This window comes from Lissotriton vulgaris, chromosome 11, assembly GCF_964263255.1.
Source record: "Lissotriton vulgaris chromosome 11, aLisVul1.2, whole genome shotgun sequence".
Lineage (NCBI taxonomy): Eukaryota > Metazoa > Chordata > Amphibia > Caudata > Salamandridae > Lissotriton > Lissotriton vulgaris.
Window position 1 is genome coordinate 261,926,442 of NC_141699.1, and position 20,736 is coordinate 261,947,177.

Here is a 20,736-nt window from a genome sequence, read left to right on the forward strand (position 1 = left end):
CTTATTTTTCCTGAAAAAACTTCGTTCCAGAGCAACAGGTAGAAAAACACAAAAGGGTGAAGGGAGGAGAAAGATAAAGATGGAAACATGGTGACAAAGGATAGAGCAGCATTAAAAACTAGCCTGCAAGAGTGAGCTAAAAAGGCAGGTAGTATCTAGTAGTAAATTAAAAAGGCATGAGGTGGAATCAAAAGTACACAGCCTTGGTGTTTGGCACCCCTCCCTTCGATACAGCCCGCTCCGGGCTTCCGAAGAAAACTTTGGGCAGAGGCACTTCTAATTTGACAAATTAGGCACTGAGTGGGGTTCGTGCAATCTGTAAGGAAAACCTTTTGTACTTAATGGCCACCATCAAGTGCTTAATTTGCAAAAGAATGAGTGTCAGGGCCCAACGCTCAGCTCAGAAGCCTGTGGACAGCACTAGTACATGACAGCACAACGAATACCAAGGCTGCGTAGTCTGGAATTCATCATATGCCTCTTTAATTTACTACCCAACACTCCCTGCCTCTCTTTTGTACTCTTGCAGGTTCCTGCTTTCTCCCTTTGTTTCTGCCTTTCTCTCAGTCTCCTTTCCCTTTTGTTTGTTTTTTCCTCTCTTGCTCTCAGGAAATGTTTGATGAGGAAAAATAAGGGACGGGCTGGAAAAATAAATGCCGGTGGCCCCCACCGGCAACCATCAGCTCAAATTAAGCACTACACCCTTCCAGCATAAAAATCTTCCTTTAACCACATCCGTGCGACAGGAATTTCAGCACTGTGCTGAACATTCCAATCGCGGGTGTGGTCTTGACGGAACCATTCCGTCATCAGCACAGCTCAACCGTGACTGATGACGGAATAGTTCTGTCACCCTCGTCGAAGGGGTTAACGCTTCTCCTTCTTTCTATGTGTGCTACACAATACCATACAACGTAGGAAAATCGAGGAGAAATTGAAGTACCTTCCCTTATTACACCTGCTTCAAGGAAGAGTAAGATTCCGGCACAACCACTTGCGTACAAATGTTTGTAGCTAGAGATGTGCGTCAAACCCCTTGGGAGGTTGCATAGGAATGCCCCTGTACACCCCACCCCCCCTACGACTCCCCACAAATTTGTGTTACTAAAGGAAACTAAAACACATCTCAGCATAACAGTTTGCAAACCCTGCGCAAGCATGAGTAAATCTGCCACTTGGTTTCCACGCCAAAGTGCCATCCTCTCGTAAGTTTATGTAAAAAGGGCATGTCTGGGTTGGGCATAACTTTGCCTAGAACCCTTACACCAAGTCAAACAAGAGGGTGAGCAGTATTTTGTGTGGTATACCTATGTGTGACACGTGTAAAATCACACATCTTACATGAGTGTGAGTCTGCTTGGCATAATTTGCACTGAAAGGTATACAGATCCCTGCTAGACAACATTGATTTGTATTTCTGCTACACATATAAGCTCTTGTTGCACAAGCGCGGCTGGTGACATTATCAACCAGTGACCCTTTGCAAGCCTGGTGCTGCCTCTATATTTATTTTTTATCCATCGTTGCACATTTTCAGGCTGTAGTCCATTGTATGAAGGATAGTAACTCTAGGCCATGATTTTAAAGGTCTGGAAGTGACAGGTGTCAAGTTGTTGCACTATCACACTTACAAAGACTTGATAATCCCAGAGTTTACTGGTCCAAAAGGGTTTTGCTCCATAATCCATGTACGCTGATGGAGAATACTCATAGATGCTGAACACAATGTCCTTGGTACTTGTTTTTCAGTGAAATAAAGCAAATTGTTTAATAAAGACACGCAGGATGACACCTTCTGAAGATGATTTCATTGTTAACACATGACACAAACAAACACAACCTGGGCAGAAGCAAACGTATGAAAAGCATATGAAATCAAACACATTTCAAATTCAAAACAGCACAAGAATAACCATAAAAAAGTGAGGGCTCAGCTAAAATCCTAGAGGCCTCACTGTCCCAGAGCTGGACCTATATGTGCACTGCAATCCACAGTAATATGTCCTTTTCATAATGTGCAGTGAAGGCCTCTGCGTGAGGTCCCTTTTGCATATCCTGCTATCAGTCTCTTGTTTGAAGAATCTGCTTTACTCCCACAATACACATCTGACCAATGCATGAACTGGCTGTACCAATAACCCAATCAACAGTTTGCCATTCGCTAACCCTTCAGGAAATCTAATTTCTAATTACGATGGGGGTACGCCTAGAGTTCCTTCACTGCAAAACTGCCCACTCTAAAAGTGCCGGTTCCTTATATCCTCTGTGTTCATCCCATCAGCAGTGCTGAGCTAGACTTCATTCAACAATACTCCTTGCACTGATCTCACCAGAATTCCAAGGCAGGTACCTTTGATACTATATCCACTACACATGGCCAACAGACTGCACAAGGGTTGTGATGTTCATAAGACATCACCGCAGAGGCCCAATCAGAACAAACCAATGGAATTTAATTGGACCACCGCTTCTGCTGATATCTCACTGAAGGTCCACAGTGCTCAGACATTATCTCCAACACAACTCACAATCCGAGCCTACGTAGCTGAGGCTGTCGCAGGTTACTCCAGCACTAGATGCCACCAAAGGGCTGGGACTAGAGCCCTAGATATTCTGTCATGTTCCTGTTTCATCATTTCCTGTGAATTCTGCTCCCACCACTTCCTCTCCTCAACCGTGTGTAGGATCCAATTGCTGAGTTCTCCTTTGGAAGAGAGAGAAAGCTCAAAGCGGTGTGCATGGCATCTGAAGAGGGGGCCTTCTCCGGTTGGGAGCTTGGCGGACGTTGTGTCCTTGCTTTCTCTACTACACTTCCATCTTTACTTCCTGCTTCAGACACTCCGCTACCCCTGCAGCAGATATTGGATAGAGAAACAGAGGCCATGGTTCCCAAGAATGTCTACACAAAAGAGGTTAGACACGAAGTGTCCAGGAAAAAGCATACACAGGGGCAAAGAAGGCAATCAGATTGACGAGTAACAGTGCAAACAGACCAGGACAAAGGAGATCAACAGATTGGCAATTCAAAGAGAGTTCGATGCAACAGTAACAGTAAAAGTGAATGGGATTCGACTAATCACACACTGAGGGAAGACACACATCAAAGGGATACAAAGATTGTCAGAATACATGGTGAGTGCATGCACAAAAAATTAGATACATATCGAAAAGTCAACGGGTAAGTAGGGAACCCGGAGAATTGATACAGAGGTAATCCTGTCACATGGGGAGTGCATGCATAGGAAGAATGAGAGACAAACTAACCAGGCACATGGTGAATGCACAATTGCGAAAAAAAGACAAACTGACAAGTTACATGGTGACTGCACACAAAGGAAAAGGAAGGTTAGAATAGGGTTGGGTCACATGGAAAGTGTAATCACAAAGGAAAAGGAGATACACAAGGTTTTGTGGAGAAAGGAAGCACAATATAGGAAATACAGATTGACAGGTCACATGTAAGTACATATACACAAAAAGCATGCATTGACACAAGCCAATAGGTGTGGCTTGATAGTATGTGGAAGGGCTTCATTGTTGGCAGTTTGGTGGTGTTTGGTTCTGTGGGTGGCTGAGAGGAGGATTGTGAGCATGAGTCAGCAGCTGGATGGAGGTGAGTGATGTATGGTGACAAGCCTGAGCCCTGTTCCAAAATACGAAAGTGCAACTGAGGATGGATGGATGTGAGGACTGTCAAATAACAAGCATTAGCGTAGTCAATAGGTCTCGATACAAAAAAGAGTGTAAGGTCTGCGAGTGTAAAGGGGGTGTCATCACCTGCAGCAGCGCGGGAAGTGGTGATGTAGCAAGGGCAGATGGAACTGGGAGCATGAATTGCAGGCAGCAAGGTAGGATAAAGTGCCGGGGCAGGGACAGCTGGCGTATAACAAGATTAGGTAGCAAACTGTGAGTATATATATATATATGCCGCACACATAAAGAGTGTAACTGACAGACGTTCTCTTAAACTAACCTGTGCGGCATGTCAGGTAGTGTGGCAAGTCTGGGTTAGTGTGAGTGTAACGCAAGATGTGCATAAATATGAGGAAATATAAACAATGGACTGCTGTGAGTGCAACATAAGAGCGTCAACATTACGCTAGTTTTGGAACGCTTTAAGTTCTCATAAAAGCAAAAAGTGAGCTCAGCAACACAAGAGCTATTGTTTTTGTTAATGTTAATGTTTTTTAGCCATCTGCGAGCATAGTCGAGGGGGAGTGAGGGGTGATGGCCTTTCCTGCAGCAGTGGGGGAACCAGTGACGTAGGAGCAGCAGACGGAACTGGGAGCATGAATAGCAGAGGTCGAGGTGGAAGGGAAAGTGAAGTAGGCAGAGACAGCCGGCACATATAACAAGTTTATGTAAGAAACTGTGAGCATATATGTATGTAGCTCACATCAAGAGAGTAACTGACAGAAGTTCTCTCAAACTAACCTGTGCGCCGTGTCCCGTGGTTCAAAAAGTCTGGCTTATTCGAGTGTAACTCAAGATGCCAAAAAAAAAAACGTGTGTATGAATGCGGGGAAAGATAAACCACAGACTGGTGTGAATGGCCCATGAGAACATCAACATTATGCCGGTATGTTGGAACGGTTTAAGTTCTCATAAAAACAAAAAGTGAACAGTTGCAAAAAGCACGAGCACTGTCTAGAGTGCTGTTAATATACATTAAAAAAAAAGTCTGAAACTTTTTTTCTAAAATGGCTGCTGTATATAAATAGTAGTACTTGGACCATGCTCTCAGGGAGGGCTAAAGATCGGAAGAAGCATGACGCCTGCATGCCATGGACAAATGAGGAGAAGGAATAATGGAGCGACGTGAGAACCAGCAAAAGGCAAGCCTATGGGCAAGCAGCAGCTCATAAAGTACATACAACAGGTCTTTTTTAGAGACAGCACATGAGCACCATCTAAAGCCAAGACCTAAAAAGACAACTAAGTATGAATTCCTGTGACATCTTACGAGAGGATTCTCCTCACAGTCACAGCATGAAATGCAAAATAAGGTGGGGGCGGCCAGTACTACCAGAGCGCAGCTCGGAATATTGTGCCCTTGGCATCTGTACTATCTTTTTTGCTGAAGGCCTCGCACTACATTGAGCTGCAGATGCAATAGGACAGGAGTCTGTTAATGGTCGCATCTTGTGTATTGTATTGTATTGTATTGTATGTGGATTTATAGAGCGCGATTGCTGCCCGGGGGCGTCCAAGCGCTAAGAACCAACAGATCAAGGAATGGTGCCGGGGGATTTATTGAGGGGAGTTGAAGAGGAATGTTTTAAGCTGTTTCCGAAATGAGGAGAGATTGGGGTTGGATCTCAGATGAAGGGGCAGGGTGTTCCATAACTTGGAGGCATTGTGAGCGAAGGTCCTACCGCCAGTTCTGGATTTCTTTATTCTAGGTGTTATGGCCATATAGGCCTGGTTTGATCGGAGATTCCTGGTAGGTTGGTAGTGAGAGACTAGGTTGAGGGTGATGAGGGGGCCCGTTTTCCAGAAGGCCTGGTGCGCGATGCATAGGGCTTTGAATTAGATTCTTTGGTGGATAGGTAGCCAGTGTAATTTAATCAACCCAGCTTTGGCTGATTGGCGCCGAGGGAGCTGAAGTAGTGTGCGGGCTGCGCAATTCTGCACAGTTTGTAGTCTCCGCAGCGTATATTCTGGGGCAGCAAGGTAGAGGGTGTTGTTAAAATCCAGTCGGGACTGGATAAGGTCCTGGATGGCTACCTGTTTTGCCTCCATAGGTAGAAGATGGAGAACCTTCCTTAACATCCTAAGGAGGCCAAAACAGGTAGCTGCGAGTTTGGTGGCTTGGGTGCCAAAAGACAGAGATCTGTCCAGCCATACCCCAAGGCTCTTGATGTTGTCCTTGGGGGCCGGGGGGATACCTAAGAAGGATGGCCATAGAGCATTGAAAGAATTGGGGTCGGCAGGGCCCAGGAGCATTAGCTCTGTTTTATCCCCATTCATTTTGAGAGATGAGGAGGACATCCAGCTCTTAACCTCCTCTAGACATTTCTTGAGCCCTCCTCTCGTTGTCAAGTTAGCTTCCTGCGCCAATGAGACCACCAGCTGAATGTCGTCAGCGTAGGAAATGATCTTAACTCCAAACTGACGAACAACCTCAGCCAGTGGCCTCATATAGATGTTGAAGAGCGCCGGGCTTAATGAGGAGCCTTGTGGTACTCCACATCTTAATGGTCTGCTGGTAGATGATGATTCTCCGTCAAATACCCAGAAGGATCTGTCCTTCAAAAAGGATTTAAACCAAAACCATGCTTTGTCTTTTATGCGGATGTTCGACATACGGTCCAGCAGTATGTCATGGCTGACCGTGTCGAAAGCCGCGCTTAAATCAAGGAGGATCACTGCCACTGATCCTCCTTGATCCAGGATGGTTCTGGATTCCTCGGTAACCATGAGGAGCGCGGTTTCGGTGCCATGTTTTGGTCTGAAGCCTGTTTGAGTGGGATCCAATAAATGATGGTTTTCTAGGTAGTCGACCAGCTGGCTGTTGATATGTCGCTCCAGGATTTTGCTCAGCCAGGGCAGTAGAGAGATTGGCCGATAGTTACTGAAGTCTAAGGGATCCAGGCTAGGTTTCTTTAATAAGGCTCGAACCATGGCTCGTTTCCATTCCGGCGGGACTATGCCGGTAGTGATGGAAGAATTTAGGAGGTCCATTATGATGGGCAGGGTGATTTGGGAAGCTGACATAACGATGTCTGGCGGGGCTGGGTCGTCAGGAGACCCTGATTTGACTTTCTGAGCCACGGATTCCAGAGTCGTAAGGTTGAGGGGGGTGAAGTGGTCCAGTGTGGGAAGAGGCTGAGAAGAAGGGGATGTCGGGTTAGAATTGATCTGAGTAGAGGGGGTGTTGGGCACGGAAGGGAAGGATTCATAGATGTTAGTGATTTTTTGGAGGAAGAAATCTGCCATCTTGTTGCAGTGTTCTGTGGACTTGGTCTCACACAGGCTAGGTGGCAGTTTAGTGAGACTTTTCACGATCTGGAAGATTTCTCTAGGTTTAGATTTGGCTGAGATGATTTTTTTAGAGAAATATTCTGCTTGGCTAGCATTGATTTGTTCTTTATACTCTTTAAGTAGCTTTCGGTATTGAGTTTTGAATTCTGGTAAGGAATCCAGACGCCATTTCCTTTCAGCTTGCCTGCACTGGCGTTTCTTTGTCCTAAGGGATTCTGAATACCAGGGAGCAGATTTGTGGGAACGTTTAGTAGTGGTTTTCCTTTTGGGTAGGGAGTGGTCAAGTGATTGGGTGATCCATTCTTCGTATGTCAGGTTTGCGAGGCATGGGTCCTCATTATGAAGTGGTAGGTTGCTGGCCAATTTAGTGGTCCATTTCTCAGTTGAAAGGCGAGACCAAGGTCTGGTAATTCTTACAGTGGGTCTGACGGCTAAGGGTCTAGGTGTAGACCAAGAGAGGGGGACCAGTAGATGGTCAGTCCATGGGAGAGGGATGGGTAGACCAGTTTTCAGGTTAGGACAGTTGCTGAATACTGGATCCAGCAGGTGACATTGAACGTGGGTTTGGGAGCTGACCGATTGGTGTAATTGCAACGCTGCAAGGTCATCTGTAAGTAAGGTTGCCGTATGGTCTGCTTTAGAATCGAAGTGAAAATTAAAATCACCTAGCAGGGTGAAGTTAGAGGAGGTACTGGCTCGTTCGGCCACAATCAGTGCCAGTTGGTTGTGGAATTGCTTAGGGGGGCCGGGGGGACGGTAGATGAGAGTACCTGAAAAGCAGTTGTTCGGGGAGAGCTCAAGGCTAAAGGCTAGGCTTTCGCAATCCGGGATGGTTTCTGGGATGACTCGGCAAAGGAACTGCTCTTTGAAGAGGATTGCTAGTCCTCCTCCTCTACCTTTAGGCTGGTCTTGGCGAGAGATTTGAAAACCAGATGGAAGGGCTGTGACCAGGGCCGGGTCAGAGTCTGAGGTGAGCCAAGTTTCCGTCAGGAAGACAATGTCAGGCATACGTTCTTCCATCAGGAGTGCAAATTCGTCCTTATGTTTGGGCAGGGATCTGCAATTTAGTATGAACATGCGGTACTCGTGGGATTGGTCTAAGGGTGGCTGGGGTTTGAGGATCGAATTGCAAAGGTTGCATGTATGTGGGAGGCTTTCTACATGAAGCGGATGTTGGCTACACTTCTTTTGAAGGAGCCTTAGTTCTTGGAGGTTAGCATAGCTGTACTGCCTGGGTATTGCAGTTTGGGGTGTAGGGGGGGTGGCTCTAAGCCCGGACTCGGCGCGGACGAGAGCAGACGAGCTTGCCTTAAGCGCACCTTCGGCGCGCAATCGTCGCGCCCGCTGCGCTCGTCCGCTGCGCTTCCTCCACATACACATGATTTATTGGAGGTGGAGGCTGTTAGGGGGGCGTGGCCTCGCTGGGGGCTTGACCTGTTTGCACGCCGGTGATGGCGGCAGCTGAGGGGTGTTTGCCGGAGGGCCGCGGCTGCGATAGGATCCGCAGCGCGGAGTGCCAGCGACCGTCAAGAAAGCTAGTGAGTGCTTTTAAAATCAACACCACACGCAATTAGTGACTTGCAAGTGAAAACAATTATAATTTCAGACAGTTTTAAAAAAGCTCCAGGCTGTGCCTCAGGAGTGAAGGTTCTAACTGAACGCTCGTGTTTCAGCGCTAGTTATAGGTCAGGGGGCGTGGCCTCGCTGGGGGCGTGACCTGTTTGCACGCCAGTGATGGCGGCAGCTGAGGGGTGTTTGCCGGAGGGCCGCGGCTGCGATAGGATCCGCAGCGCGGTGTGCCAGCGACCGTCAAGAAAGCTAGTGAGTGCTTTTAAAATCAACACCACACGCAATTAGTGACTCGCAAGTGAAAACAATTATAATTTTAGACAGTTTAAAAAAAGCTCCCGGCTGTGCCTCAGGAGTGAAGGTTCTAACTGAACGCTCGTGTTTCAGCGCTGGTTATAGGTCAGGGGGCGTGGCCTCGCTGGGGGCATGACCTGTTTGCACGCCGGTGATGGCAGCAGCTGAGGGGTGTTTGCCGGAGGGCCGCGGCTGCGATAGGATCCGCAGCGCGGTGTGCCAGCGACCGTCAAGAAAGCTAGTGAGTGCTTTTAAAATCAACACCACACGCAATTAGTGACTCGCAAGTGAAAACAATTATAATTTCAGACAGTTTTAAAAAAGCTCCCGGCTGTGCCTCAGGAGTGAAGGTGTGAGGGCGCAGGAGTCATAGACAGTACTTTATTAGTGCTCACCTACATAAAAGTATAAGTGAAAAGTGAGCAATGTGGCTGTAACTAGTGGTTAGAGTGGTGGTGGTTATGGTAGGGAGGTGGTGATTAGGACAGAATGGTGGGGCTGTAGTTTGAGGTTGTGGTTAGGGTGGTGGTAAGGTAAGGCGTTGAGGTTAGGGTGGTGGTAGTAGGATGGTGGTGCTGGTTAGGATGGTGGTGGGTTAGGATCAGCTAGTGGTGGTGATGAGGGTGCTGGTGGTGGTAAAGATGGGGCTGGTTAGGGTGTTGATGGCAGGGTAAGGTGGTGGTGAGAATGGTAGTGGTTAGGGTGGTGGTGGCTAGGATGGTGGTCTGGGTTGTGCTGGTTAAAATGATGGTTTTGCGTGAATTTGGTGGTTGGGGTGGTAGAGATTAAGGTGACAGTGGTGGGGGTGAAGGTTGTGGAGGTGGATAGGGTGATAGTTGTTGTTGGGGCTGCCCTGTCTGCAGGGTCACCCCCAAACCTATTGCCCTCACACTTCCTATTTTTGCTGTATTCGTTTTTGTTGGCGTTTGTCAGTACACTTTACCACTGCTAACCAGTGATAAAGTGCTCTCTCCTTTCAACATGATAATATTGCATTACAGCCAATTGACACATTTAATTTACTGGTAAGACCCTAGTAAAGAGGTACTGCATGTACCCAGGGCCTGTAAATTAAATGCTACTAATGGTCCTGCAGAATTGTGCCATCCACTTAAGTAGCCCTTCAAACATGTCTTAGGACTGCCATTGCAGACTGCGTGTGCAGTTAAAACTGCTGTTTCGACCTAGCAAAATCAACCTTTTGCCACGCCTAAACCTGCTTTTTAAAACATATAAGTCACCCCTAGGGTAGGCCATAAACAATCCAGAGGGCAGTGTGCAGTGTATTAAAAAAGCTTACCAAGTTTTTTTTTAAGTTTTACATGTCCTGGTAGTGAAAAACTCTTAAATGTGTTTTTCACTACTGCAAGGCCTACCTCTTACATATGGTAACCTTGGGTTAACTTATTACATTTAATAAATGATAACTTTCAATTGGAAGCAGGGAGGAGTATTGAGTTTGGTGTCTAAAGAATTGTAATTTAAAGCTCTCCTTATAGTCGGACTTTAAGTCACAACTCTGAAAATGCCTCTTTTAGAAAGTTGGCATGTTCTTGAACTAATCATTTGGTGCCTGCAGTCTGTTTCCTGGGTCACATGGATAGTTGTAGCTGGCAGTTGGTCTTTGTATATTGCTCAGACAGTGAGACAAAGGAGCATAGATGTTAGCAGGATGGGCCATGTCCGACTTAATGAGGGGGAGGAGCTGTCACCTACCATACTTGCCCATCACAAAGGATCTGCCTGAGATTGGGGGGGGCAGGCTGGTGGTGGTGCCGTAGCAGTGAAGAGGGTGAGGATGGTGGTTCACTGTAGTAGTGGTGGTGATAAGGTTGGTGAAAGTGGTGGTGGTTAGGATGGTGGTGGACATTATAGTGGTGGGGGTTAGGGATGAGGTGGTGGTAAGGTTAGGGTGGTGGTCATAGGGTGGTGGCAGGCTGGTGCTGGCTAGGGGTGATAGTGCATGTTGCTGAAAGGCAGTTGGTGTGACAGTAATATTAGGATAGTGGCAGTAGGGTGGTGGTAACTAAGATGTGGTGGTTTGGGTGGAGGTCGTAACTAGGATGATTACTGTTGTGTATGGGTGGTGGTTAGGCTGAGGGTGGTGGTGGTTAATATGGTGGAGGCGGTTAGGGTGGTGGTGGGTAGGGTTGTGTGGTGGGGATTAGTATAGTGGTGGTGGCTAGTGCAGGGTGGTAGTGATTAGAGTAGGTTGGTGGTGGTTAGGGTAAGGTGGTGCTAGTATGAAGGGTGATGGTATTTATGGTATGGTTTGGTTATGGTAGGGTGGTGGTGGTTAGGGTGGTGGTCAGGGTGGTAAAGTGATTAGGGTCACCCTCAGAATTTTTGCCTTCATGCTTCCTATTTTTGCTGATCTTATATTTGTTGGCCTTAGGACTTGCCACACTTTACCACTGCTAACCTGTGGGGTTATGGTAGGATGGTGGTGGTTATGGTAGGGTAGTGTTTGTTTGATTGGTAGTGGCTGTGGTTAGGGTGTTGGCGAGGTTGGTGGTAGGCGGTGATAGTGGCATGGTGATGGTGTTTGAGTTTGGATGGCGATAGTGAGGATGGTGGTGGCTAGGATAGTGGTTAGGGTACTGTTTGGGTGGAGGCGGTGGTTAGAGTGCTGGAAAGGGTGATGCTAGCGGCTAGGGTGGTGGTTAGGTTGATGGTCATGGTGAGAGTGATGGTTAGAATGATGGTAGTAATGATGGTGATGGTTAGGGTGGTGGAATTTAGGGTGCTGTTTGAGTGGTGGATAGGGTGGTGCTAATGGCAAGTGTAGTAGCGGTTAGGGCATTGGCTGTGTTTAGGGTGGTGGTGGTTAGGGTGGTAGATGTAGTTATGGATAGGATGTGGTGTTGGTAGGGTGGTGGTTTGGGTGGTGGTGATAGGGTGATGGTTTGGGTGATGGTGGTTAAGGTGCTGGTGGTGGCAGTTGCTATTGTGAGGGTGGTGGTGGTGGAGGATAGGGTGGTGGTTATTCGGGTCGGTCGGGTGGTGGTGGCATTTAACAAATCTTGCTTGGTGGAGTCACAGAGCATAAGCGGGGCTTACCGGCTTTGATCTGTGTGAGTTTCAATTCTGCTGCCACCTGACCCACTTCTGCGCGCAGGAGTGTCAGACCGACACCAAAGCTGGGTCTGCGGGATGAGCTGAAGTGAAAGGGTAAAGGAATGAGAAAGGAACAAAACGCACATTATCTGCAAATGCTTGGATATCACAAAGAAGATCCCCTTCTCGCCGCATGATAATGTGCATAACGATGAATTACTGTCCAGAACCCCAAAACAATTAATGAAATTATGTACTGAGGGTATAAGTTCTAACGTCATGTTTGATTGATTTGTTATAAAAAACAATTGCCCCAGCTTGCTGTTCTCTGTCCACTTCTCCTGCTCAGCCTGCATATTTTGAATATTTTGTATCAATGAAATTATGATGATTCAGTGTCTGTGTATAACTCTAGGGGCAGAAAGACTAAGAATACAGTTACAACTAATGTATGTAAACTATACTCATTCTTACAGCCCAGCCCTTCACTCTTACGAAGGAGAATATTCCAAAGCATGAAAACTCTACAGAGATAAAACATGTGGTGTTCAGTATGGAATCAAACCAGAAATGTACTTTAATTTGGGCTGGCCAACCTGAGTGAGAACTCTTGAGCTAAGCTTGGTAAAATCCTCTCTTCAGTCCTAGACGAAGGGACATTTTGGTGCTCTATCACAAGGTCACTGTACCGCATTTGGTGTTAGGAGGGTTTGGCTTGGGCCCACAGCTGGAGGTGTGCTGAGCAGATATATAAAATTATGTCTTGTTTTTCATCCTGCCACACCTGAAACTAATGTTCAATGTGTTGATTTTACAAGAAGTGTGGGGCATAATCCACATTTACAACAGATTTTACATAATGTGAGAAAGATGTTGCTCTAGAAGTAAATAACAGACGATAACTTAGCTCTGTCAACATGTGAATAAACATCTTCTGGAGCAAAGATATTGTCTAACTTGCAATATCCCTTGAATCCTGAAACAAACTATACTCTCAGTGTTGCCCCAAAGGTATTAATGACTTCAGGCCTGATGAATGATTTATATGTCGGCGGACAGTTCCGCTAGGGGGACAGAGTAGGTTACTCGGTCTCCCTGGTGAAGGGACCACCTCCAAATGTATAAATGGCAGTCAAGCTGGCAGTCATTTATAATGTATTGGCAGGAACCGCTATCACTGCAGTTCCTGACAATGCTCTTCGCTGTTTGGTGCAGGGCTCCATCCATACGACGGAGCCCTGCACCAAACACTTTCCTGTTTTACTTTCAAAAAGAAAAACCTGAAGCAGGACTTTCTTTTTTATACAAAAAAAGACAATGCCCCATCACCAGGGGAGTTATCTCCCTGGACAAGGGGGGCATTAATCCTTTTATACTGTCTCTGACCCCCAGTGTTTGCCTGGCAATGATGGACAGTAAAAAAAAAAAAAGGAAACATCCTTATATCCTCCCATCCTCACAGGATCAGAGGACATGTAGGCATTTCTCCGAAGACCGTTACTCAATTGGGCCGTCGGAGAGGTTTAACTATGGTGGTAATGGAGTATTCACCACCGTAACCAAACCTATGGACCATCTGCATCTAAATCGGGGGATAAGACCATTATCTTGGCTGTATGCATATTCTGTCGCCTTTGCGCCTTAGCCAAATTATAAATCAGCCCTTAGTCTTATCCAAAAAATACATAAAAAGTCCTGAGAATGTTCCTCTATTTGCAGATAAGTTTGCGAGAAATGTTGTAAAATAAATCTCTTGATTCATATGACACAAAAGACTCTTATGAGTAGTTGCCCATGACATACAGCCTCAATTTTGAGCATTCCTGCCTGCCCGGTGTTTTTCTCTGCCCTAACGGTTCGAATCTTGGAAGCATTGAGGGACAATCTGTGATGATTTTGTTGCTGGTATGTATCATATGCTGCACTCTTCTAAACTGGGGTACTCCTAATGTGTATTCCCTCCTCCAATGGAAGGTGGCTACAATCTTCTCGCCTGACCATGGGAGAGAATGATGTCTGGTTGCTGCTGATTGTTATGTGTGCAGGGCAGAGACATCAGCCACTACCCAGGGGGTGAAGCCAGCATTGTGGAAGGCAGGCACAGCCCTATTCAAGGTTCAGGTGCGACTCCTCCCTCCCATCTAGATGCAGATCCCTCTATTCACCACTGGGTGACTCAGCCTGTCTCCTGGAATTCCCAGCCCTGTCACTCTCAAAACCAGACATAGGAATACACAACCTAGCAGAGGCAGGTTTGAATGGTTAGACAAGCAAATACCTACTTTCTAAAAGTGGTATTTTCAAACACTGAATATTAAAATAAACTTTACTAAAAGATGTATTTTATTATTCTGAGTTCAGGCCTACTAAACAGTTCTCTGAGACAGTTAGGATTATAAAATGTAATAACTCTAACAGCCCATTCTGGCCTATGGAGAACAGGTAGCCTTGCAATAGTGAAAAACGAAAATGGCTGTAATTCACTATTAGGACATGCCACACACCAGGGCTTGTCCTACCCTATACTTACAATGCACCCTGCCCTTGGGCCTACCATAGGGGTGACTGAAATGAAGAAAAGGGAAGTTTTAGGGACTGGGAAGTGAGTGCACTTGCCCAGTCAGCATGAGAGTACTAGACTGCACGCAGGCTCTGCAAAGGCAGACCTTAGACACATTTAACAAGGCTGCTTCTGTGGGTGGCACAACCAGTGCTGCAAGCCCACCAGCAGCATTTGGATTTACAAACTCTGGGCACACTCAGTGCACTAGACTAGGATCTGACAAGTAAACTAAATAGCCAAACATGGAACTACTGATTAATACATCAATTCACAATAGGGAGCACTTGCACTGTGGCACTGAATAGCAGTGGCACAGTGCCCAAAGCATCTAATACCAGCAAAAACACATGAGGCAACAGCAAAAATGGAAGGGAGACCCACGCCAATGGTGCCTGGTCTAACAGTACCAAAGTATGAGTGCAAGTTTATCAGTTAAATAAATACGGGAATATACCATTTTACATCTCCCTTTCTTCTCAAAACACAAAATAAATATGGAAAATACCAATAAGATGGGAAGAAATATGGGTAAATACAAATGGAAATGTTAAAAAAATAAATACCGTAAAACCAGAGCCCTATATTTAAAGCTCCCGGTGAAGGCTGCCTTCTTTGATTTGAACCAGAGTTTCTACAGATGGACATTGCCTATGCCTTTCTTTTGTTGGAACTGGTCTATCTGGTTCTGAATCATTTTGTTGTCGTGCTCTCATCTTGAACTTAGTGGTAAAGTTTATCTTGAACCTACTTGTAATGTTTTGCTCTTGTCACACCTTGGTATTCTACCTACCTCAACTGTGAAGCACTATGATACCCTCCTGGGTCTTGTTCGCGCTATACAAAACTTTATAAATAAAGAAAGAAAGAAAGAAATTGGCCCTCAGTGCCAGTAATTGGTCTATACAAATAAATTCTAATTGAATCTCTGATTCCCTGGTGGAGTTAGGAAGCCAAAAGATCTGACGAAAAAAGGCTTTATTGCTGCTGGTTTAACCTCCTCCAAATTTGTCTGGAAGGCTTCTAGGCCGTATATTAGCGAGGGCAAGAACTTAGCTTTTATGGCTTGCAGTAATGGAATTAATGAGGGGCATGAAAGGGTCGATGCGATAGGCCTACTTTTTTGCAAGCTTCCGTATGAAGGCTTGAGTTGCCCGAGGCCTGGAAATCAATGCCAAGATATTTGTAAGGATTACTCTTATTGATGGTGTGATCTCCTCATTTACATGACCAGCAGTGCTGCTTGCTGGTCCTTGTGAAAGTGACAATTTTAGTTTTTCTAGGGTAATTTCTTGCCTGTTGATATTGCAGTCAACCAAGTTATTGAGTGAGGATTTCAGCCTAATGGCCGAGATATCCAACCATATTGTATCGTCAGCATACTGCATAATATGCAGTGGTTGATTATTGAGCCTTTGGTGAATGGTTTTGATTTTTTCAGAGCAGATTCCATAGAGAGTTGGGGCCAGAACACAACCCTGCTTTAGCCCTTTGTTGATGGATACTCTTTTCGACAAGGTGCCATCCCCACTGAGTATGACTTAAATCCACTTATTAGAGTAATGGGCAATTATAGCTTTTATTATTTTTGTCAGAAGGCCCAATTGATTAGATTCTGCCATAGCCTAGACCTATCAATACAACTGAAGGCTTTTTAGTATCAATAAAACATGAATGCAGGGCTCGTTTATTGGCCAAGGTTTTATGAATTCGGTGAGCCAGTCCCAAGATATCATCAGTGGTACCAGTGTTTTGACGGAACCCAGTCTGGAACTAAGGAATTATGTTTGCCTGAGAGGCCCAGCCTTGCAAGTCTTGGAGGACCAATGAAGCAAAGAATTTAGGGGCATATTATCATGACAGGAGATAAAATCGCTGCTTTAGCGGCAGAAAACTGCCGCTAAAACTGCGATAATGGGCTTGATAATATGCTCTATTGTATTCCAATTGAAGCTCAGGTTAGATGTCCTTCACATCTAACATGGGCTTCAATTGGAATTCCATAGAGCATATTATCAAGCCCATTATCGCCGTTTTAGCGGCAGTTTTCTGACGCTAAAGCGGCGATAATTGTATCGCCTGTTTTGATAATATACCCCTTAGTCTCTGCATCAAGCAGGGCTATCAATCGTTTAACACTGGATTGTCCTTGATCCCTTTTTTGTGAATGGGCACAATATAGGACCCCTGCCAGGACTGAGGAGCCAGCTGGTTGAAAGGACATTGTCAAATACACTGCTCTTTACTTTGATCCAGAATTGCAGATTTGCTTTAAAGACAGCGATAGGCAAGACATCCGGCCCTAGGGCGCCATTGCTCTTTCCCTTGATAATGATCTTTTCTACCTTTAAGGACTTGGTCCCCACAAGACTTTAGAATAACAGTAGCTTGGCTGAGTTAGCCAACTGAAATATGACTGGATCTTGTTTAGTAGGTATAGATAGAGTATTTCAGGCATCAGTGCTAGTTCTTTATAATTGGCGATGTATGTTTCTCATATTGTGCTATGAAGTTGATTGCGCCGCCGTGAGTTTGATGAAGAGGTGAGCTGATTTACCCACTTCCAGAATTGGTGGCTATTGGCAGACATAGCGTTTTTGAATAAGAATACCCACATTTTTCAATTGCTTAGCTTCCCATACTAACTTCCTGTATTGATTTTGTATTTGGTGGAGTTTGGCCTTGCGTAATTCTACACTTCAGGGTCCATTGCCGATTGAGCCAGCTAATTTTGCTACCTTTCCTTTTTCGGTATGCAGACTAATTGTGTACCATGATGTCACCCCATTTGCAGGACCATCTGAAAAGTTAACTCGTTTGCATGCCATTTTACTTAGCTCTGAATGTAAATCTGATCTAGCATGCTCCCAGATTGAAGAGTAGCAAAGCTGTCCTCTGGAGTCCCAGACACTGGCCGTACTATTTAGGACCTTTGCCCACTCCGTCCACCACGGCTAAAAATGTGAGTTTCATCATTGTTGACAAACTTTCACTGAAACCACAGATAACTAAGGGCACTGCTATATGCTTTTCAACTCTTAAATGGATAAAATAATCCTCTGGTTAATTCACCTAGCAGCTCCAATAATGTCATTCAGGCGTTGGTCATATCCAGACTAGATTATGGCAATGTGATGTACCGGGGTGCACAGAATACCTCAATACTCCGTTTGCAGATGGTTCAAAATGCTGTACCTCGGCTACTCTTTTCCTTATCTCAGAGGGCCTCAGTTGCCCCCGCTTTAAAGTCCCTTTTGACAATTAGCTCTGATCCCGGGTTAACAATGGTGTTGTAATGCAGGTAATTGCTGAGATAATACACTTTGGCTTGAAGAGTTTTCCTATCCGGGTTTAGATATATTCTAAACAGAATGAGGTTCTGGGAGAGCTTATTTGGCAGTTTTATTGAAAACCCCAGTATCCATGATTTATTAGTCATTATTTGCACTGCTTTACAATTAAGCCTTGTATGGCATAATATTTAAAGATCCCCGGCTAATCAGCCTTTTGCGGTCTTTTTTTATACTAAGGCAGCAAACGATTCATACCCCATCCATATGATTGATTCACTGGCCCAACCTTCTTGTAGACAATTGAGAATGAATTGCCTTAGATATTCTGATGCGTCTTTTTGCACTTTAATCTGATCCCAGCCAGCGATGTTCCATGAACAGAGCATTACAACGTTAATTTCAATGTAAGGCTGGATAACCTGCCTGTACATTTGCAATGTTCAGGAACTCTCTATTGCTGAATGGGTGCCAACTTTTTTTTCTTGGTTGGATTACCTCTGGGTTACTTTGAGCCTGGACCAGTCTTATTACTCTTTGAAGGTGTGTGTCTCAATGTACAGGACCGCCTACGGAGGTTGACCACAGTTACATTGATCTCCTCCGAGTCTACCCTGCTACATCTCATTGGACCAATGCCCCTCTAAGCAGAAGAAAACAAGTTACTTACCTGTAAGTTTGGTTCCCCAGTATTGGTAACTTTCATAGATTCCCATGCTTTTGTATCATTCCCCGTCGTCGGAATGGGAGTCTCAGTAACAAAAATACCATAGCAGTAGGTACAAAAGAGAAAGAAAAAGGCCTAGGCCTCATTCCCTTTTGTAGCATATCACCCTCTTTTTGTAAAAGAGACCAAACTTAGGCATCAGCCAATCAGAAGTGCCTCACCCCTTAGAACACTCCTAAAGGAACCTCAGAGCCTCAGATTTTCGTAGCCGTTGTGTACCAGACACCATATCTGTTGTAGGCTGAGCTTTCCTCTGGGAGGTGGGTGGGCGCATGGGAATCTATGAAAGCTACCAATACTGGGGAACCAAAATTACAGGTAAGTAACTTGTTTTCTTGCCCCAGTATTGGAACTTTCATAGATTCCCATGCTTTTGTATCAGAGTAGCAAGCAGTTAGCAATAAAACCACATTTTGTGTCATAAAAGTATTGCAATAGCCAACATGACATAAAGATACAAAATGTGTAACACGGAAGGGGGGATAGAAAGGAAAGCTCACCAATTATTGGAAGAGGTTCCTCAGGACAGCCTGTCCCACTGCTGCATCATCTTGTTGTAAGGACTCCAGGCAATAATGCTTAGTAAAGGTGTGAACGCTGCTCCAGGTAGCAGCTCTGCAAATGTCTTTAATCTGTACCTCTGCAAAGAGGGCCGTTGAAGATGATACAGATCTTGTGGAATGTGCCCGAATCCTGCCAGTCAGAGGTTTTCCTGCCGCAGTGTGGCAATGCAGAATGGCACTTGTTATCCATCTTGAAATACCCTGTTTGGATAGCGGAAGGCCCTTGCTTGGACCCCCAAAGGCAACAAACAACTGAGAGGATTTCCGAAATCCCTTAGTACGTTCCAAATAGTATTTCAAGCATCGTTGTACATCCAACGAATGCAGTGTTTTTTCTGCTGGTTGAGGAAAAAATGCATTCAGAATAACCGGCTCATTCAAGTGAAAGTCCGAGGGTACCTTAGGTATACACCTAGGGTTAGTTCTCAAGATTACATGTTCCTTTTAAATTGTAGGAAAGGCTCCTGGATAGTCAAGGCCTGCAACTCTCCAACACGTCTAGCCGATGTGAGAGCGAGGCGGAGAGCCAATTTCAATGAAAGGAACTTCACGTAAGAACGATTAATTGGTTCGAATGGGCCTTTCATGAGCTGAGAAAGGACTAGATTTAAATACCAAGTAGGAGGCGGAGGCCTCACTGGTGGATAGACTCTGAACAAGCCCTTAAGAAACTGGTTGACAATCCTGGAAGACCACAAGGAAGGCCCAGACCCAGACCTTCTGTATCTCGAAATGGCCGCCAAATGGACCTTAATCGATAAATGGGCTAGTACCGACTTAGCCAGGGAGAGCAGATAAGGTAGGAGCTGATAAGGCTTGGAAGCAAAGGGGCAATCTTTTCTCTCCTACATCAGCAACAAAATCTTTTCCATTTAAGACGGTAAGTCCTGTTCGTTGAAGGAGCCCTTGCCTGGGAGAGGACCTCCTTAATTTCGCTTGAGATGGGAAGATTCATAAACTCTCGCTGCTCAGGAGCCATGCTGTCAGGTGTAATGACTGTGGATATGGGTGCCAAACTTGTCCTTCGGACATTGTGAGGAGATCTGGAATAACCCTCAACGGAAGAGGAGGAGCTAGCGACAACAGATGGAGTTCCGTGTATCAGAACTGTCTCGGCCAAGCAGGGGCTATCAAGATCATCCTGCACGGCTCCACCTTGATCTTCCTGATGAGCCGCGGGATCAGAGGGATAGGGGGAAAGGCGTAGACAAATGTCCTTGACCAGGCTATCGAAAGCGCATTCCCCAGTGACCATCAATGGCGAAATCTGCTTGCATTTCTTGTTGGTCGATGTGGCAAAGAGATCCACCTCCGGTCTGCCCCACTGGCTGAAGACCTCTTCCAGAACTCGCTGGTTTAATTCCCACTCGTGGCTGACTGAGGATGACCTGCTCAGTCTGTCGGTGTTCTCGATTAGAACTCCTGGCAAGTGTTCTGCCTTTAACGATATTCCCTGAAGGATCGCCCATTCCCAGATCTGTTGAGCTTCTTGCGACAATGGACGAGATCTGGTTCCTCCTTCCTTGTTCACGTAGTGCATGGCCGTGGTGTTGTCCGTCCTGATAAGCACTTGCGAACCTCCCAAGCGAGGAAGAAAGGCTTGCAGAGCCAGTCTTATTGCCCTTAGCTCCAAAAGGTTGATGTGGAGTCGTTGTTCCTGAGGCGACCAATCACCGCTGACATGTAGGTCTT

General features: G+C 45.7%; 1 protein-coding gene across 1 annotated transcript in view; it reads right to left on the reverse strand.

Moving 5' to 3' along the window:
* Positions 1-1,752: 1,752 nt before the first annotated feature.
* Positions 1,753-20,736, reverse strand: part of CCDC157 (coiled-coil domain containing 157) — a 204,934-nt gene continuing 185,950 nt past the window's right edge. Inside the window, exons 9-10 of the mRNA XM_086944736.1 lie at positions 11,908-12,005; positions 1,753-2,849 (exon numbers count right to left, since the gene is read on the reverse strand). Coding sequence (XP_086800862.1) covers positions 2,633-2,849; positions 11,908-12,005 — 315 coding nt within the window. The 3' untranslated portion in view covers positions 1,753-2,632. The remainder of the gene's footprint in view (positions 2,850-11,907; positions 12,006-20,736) is intronic.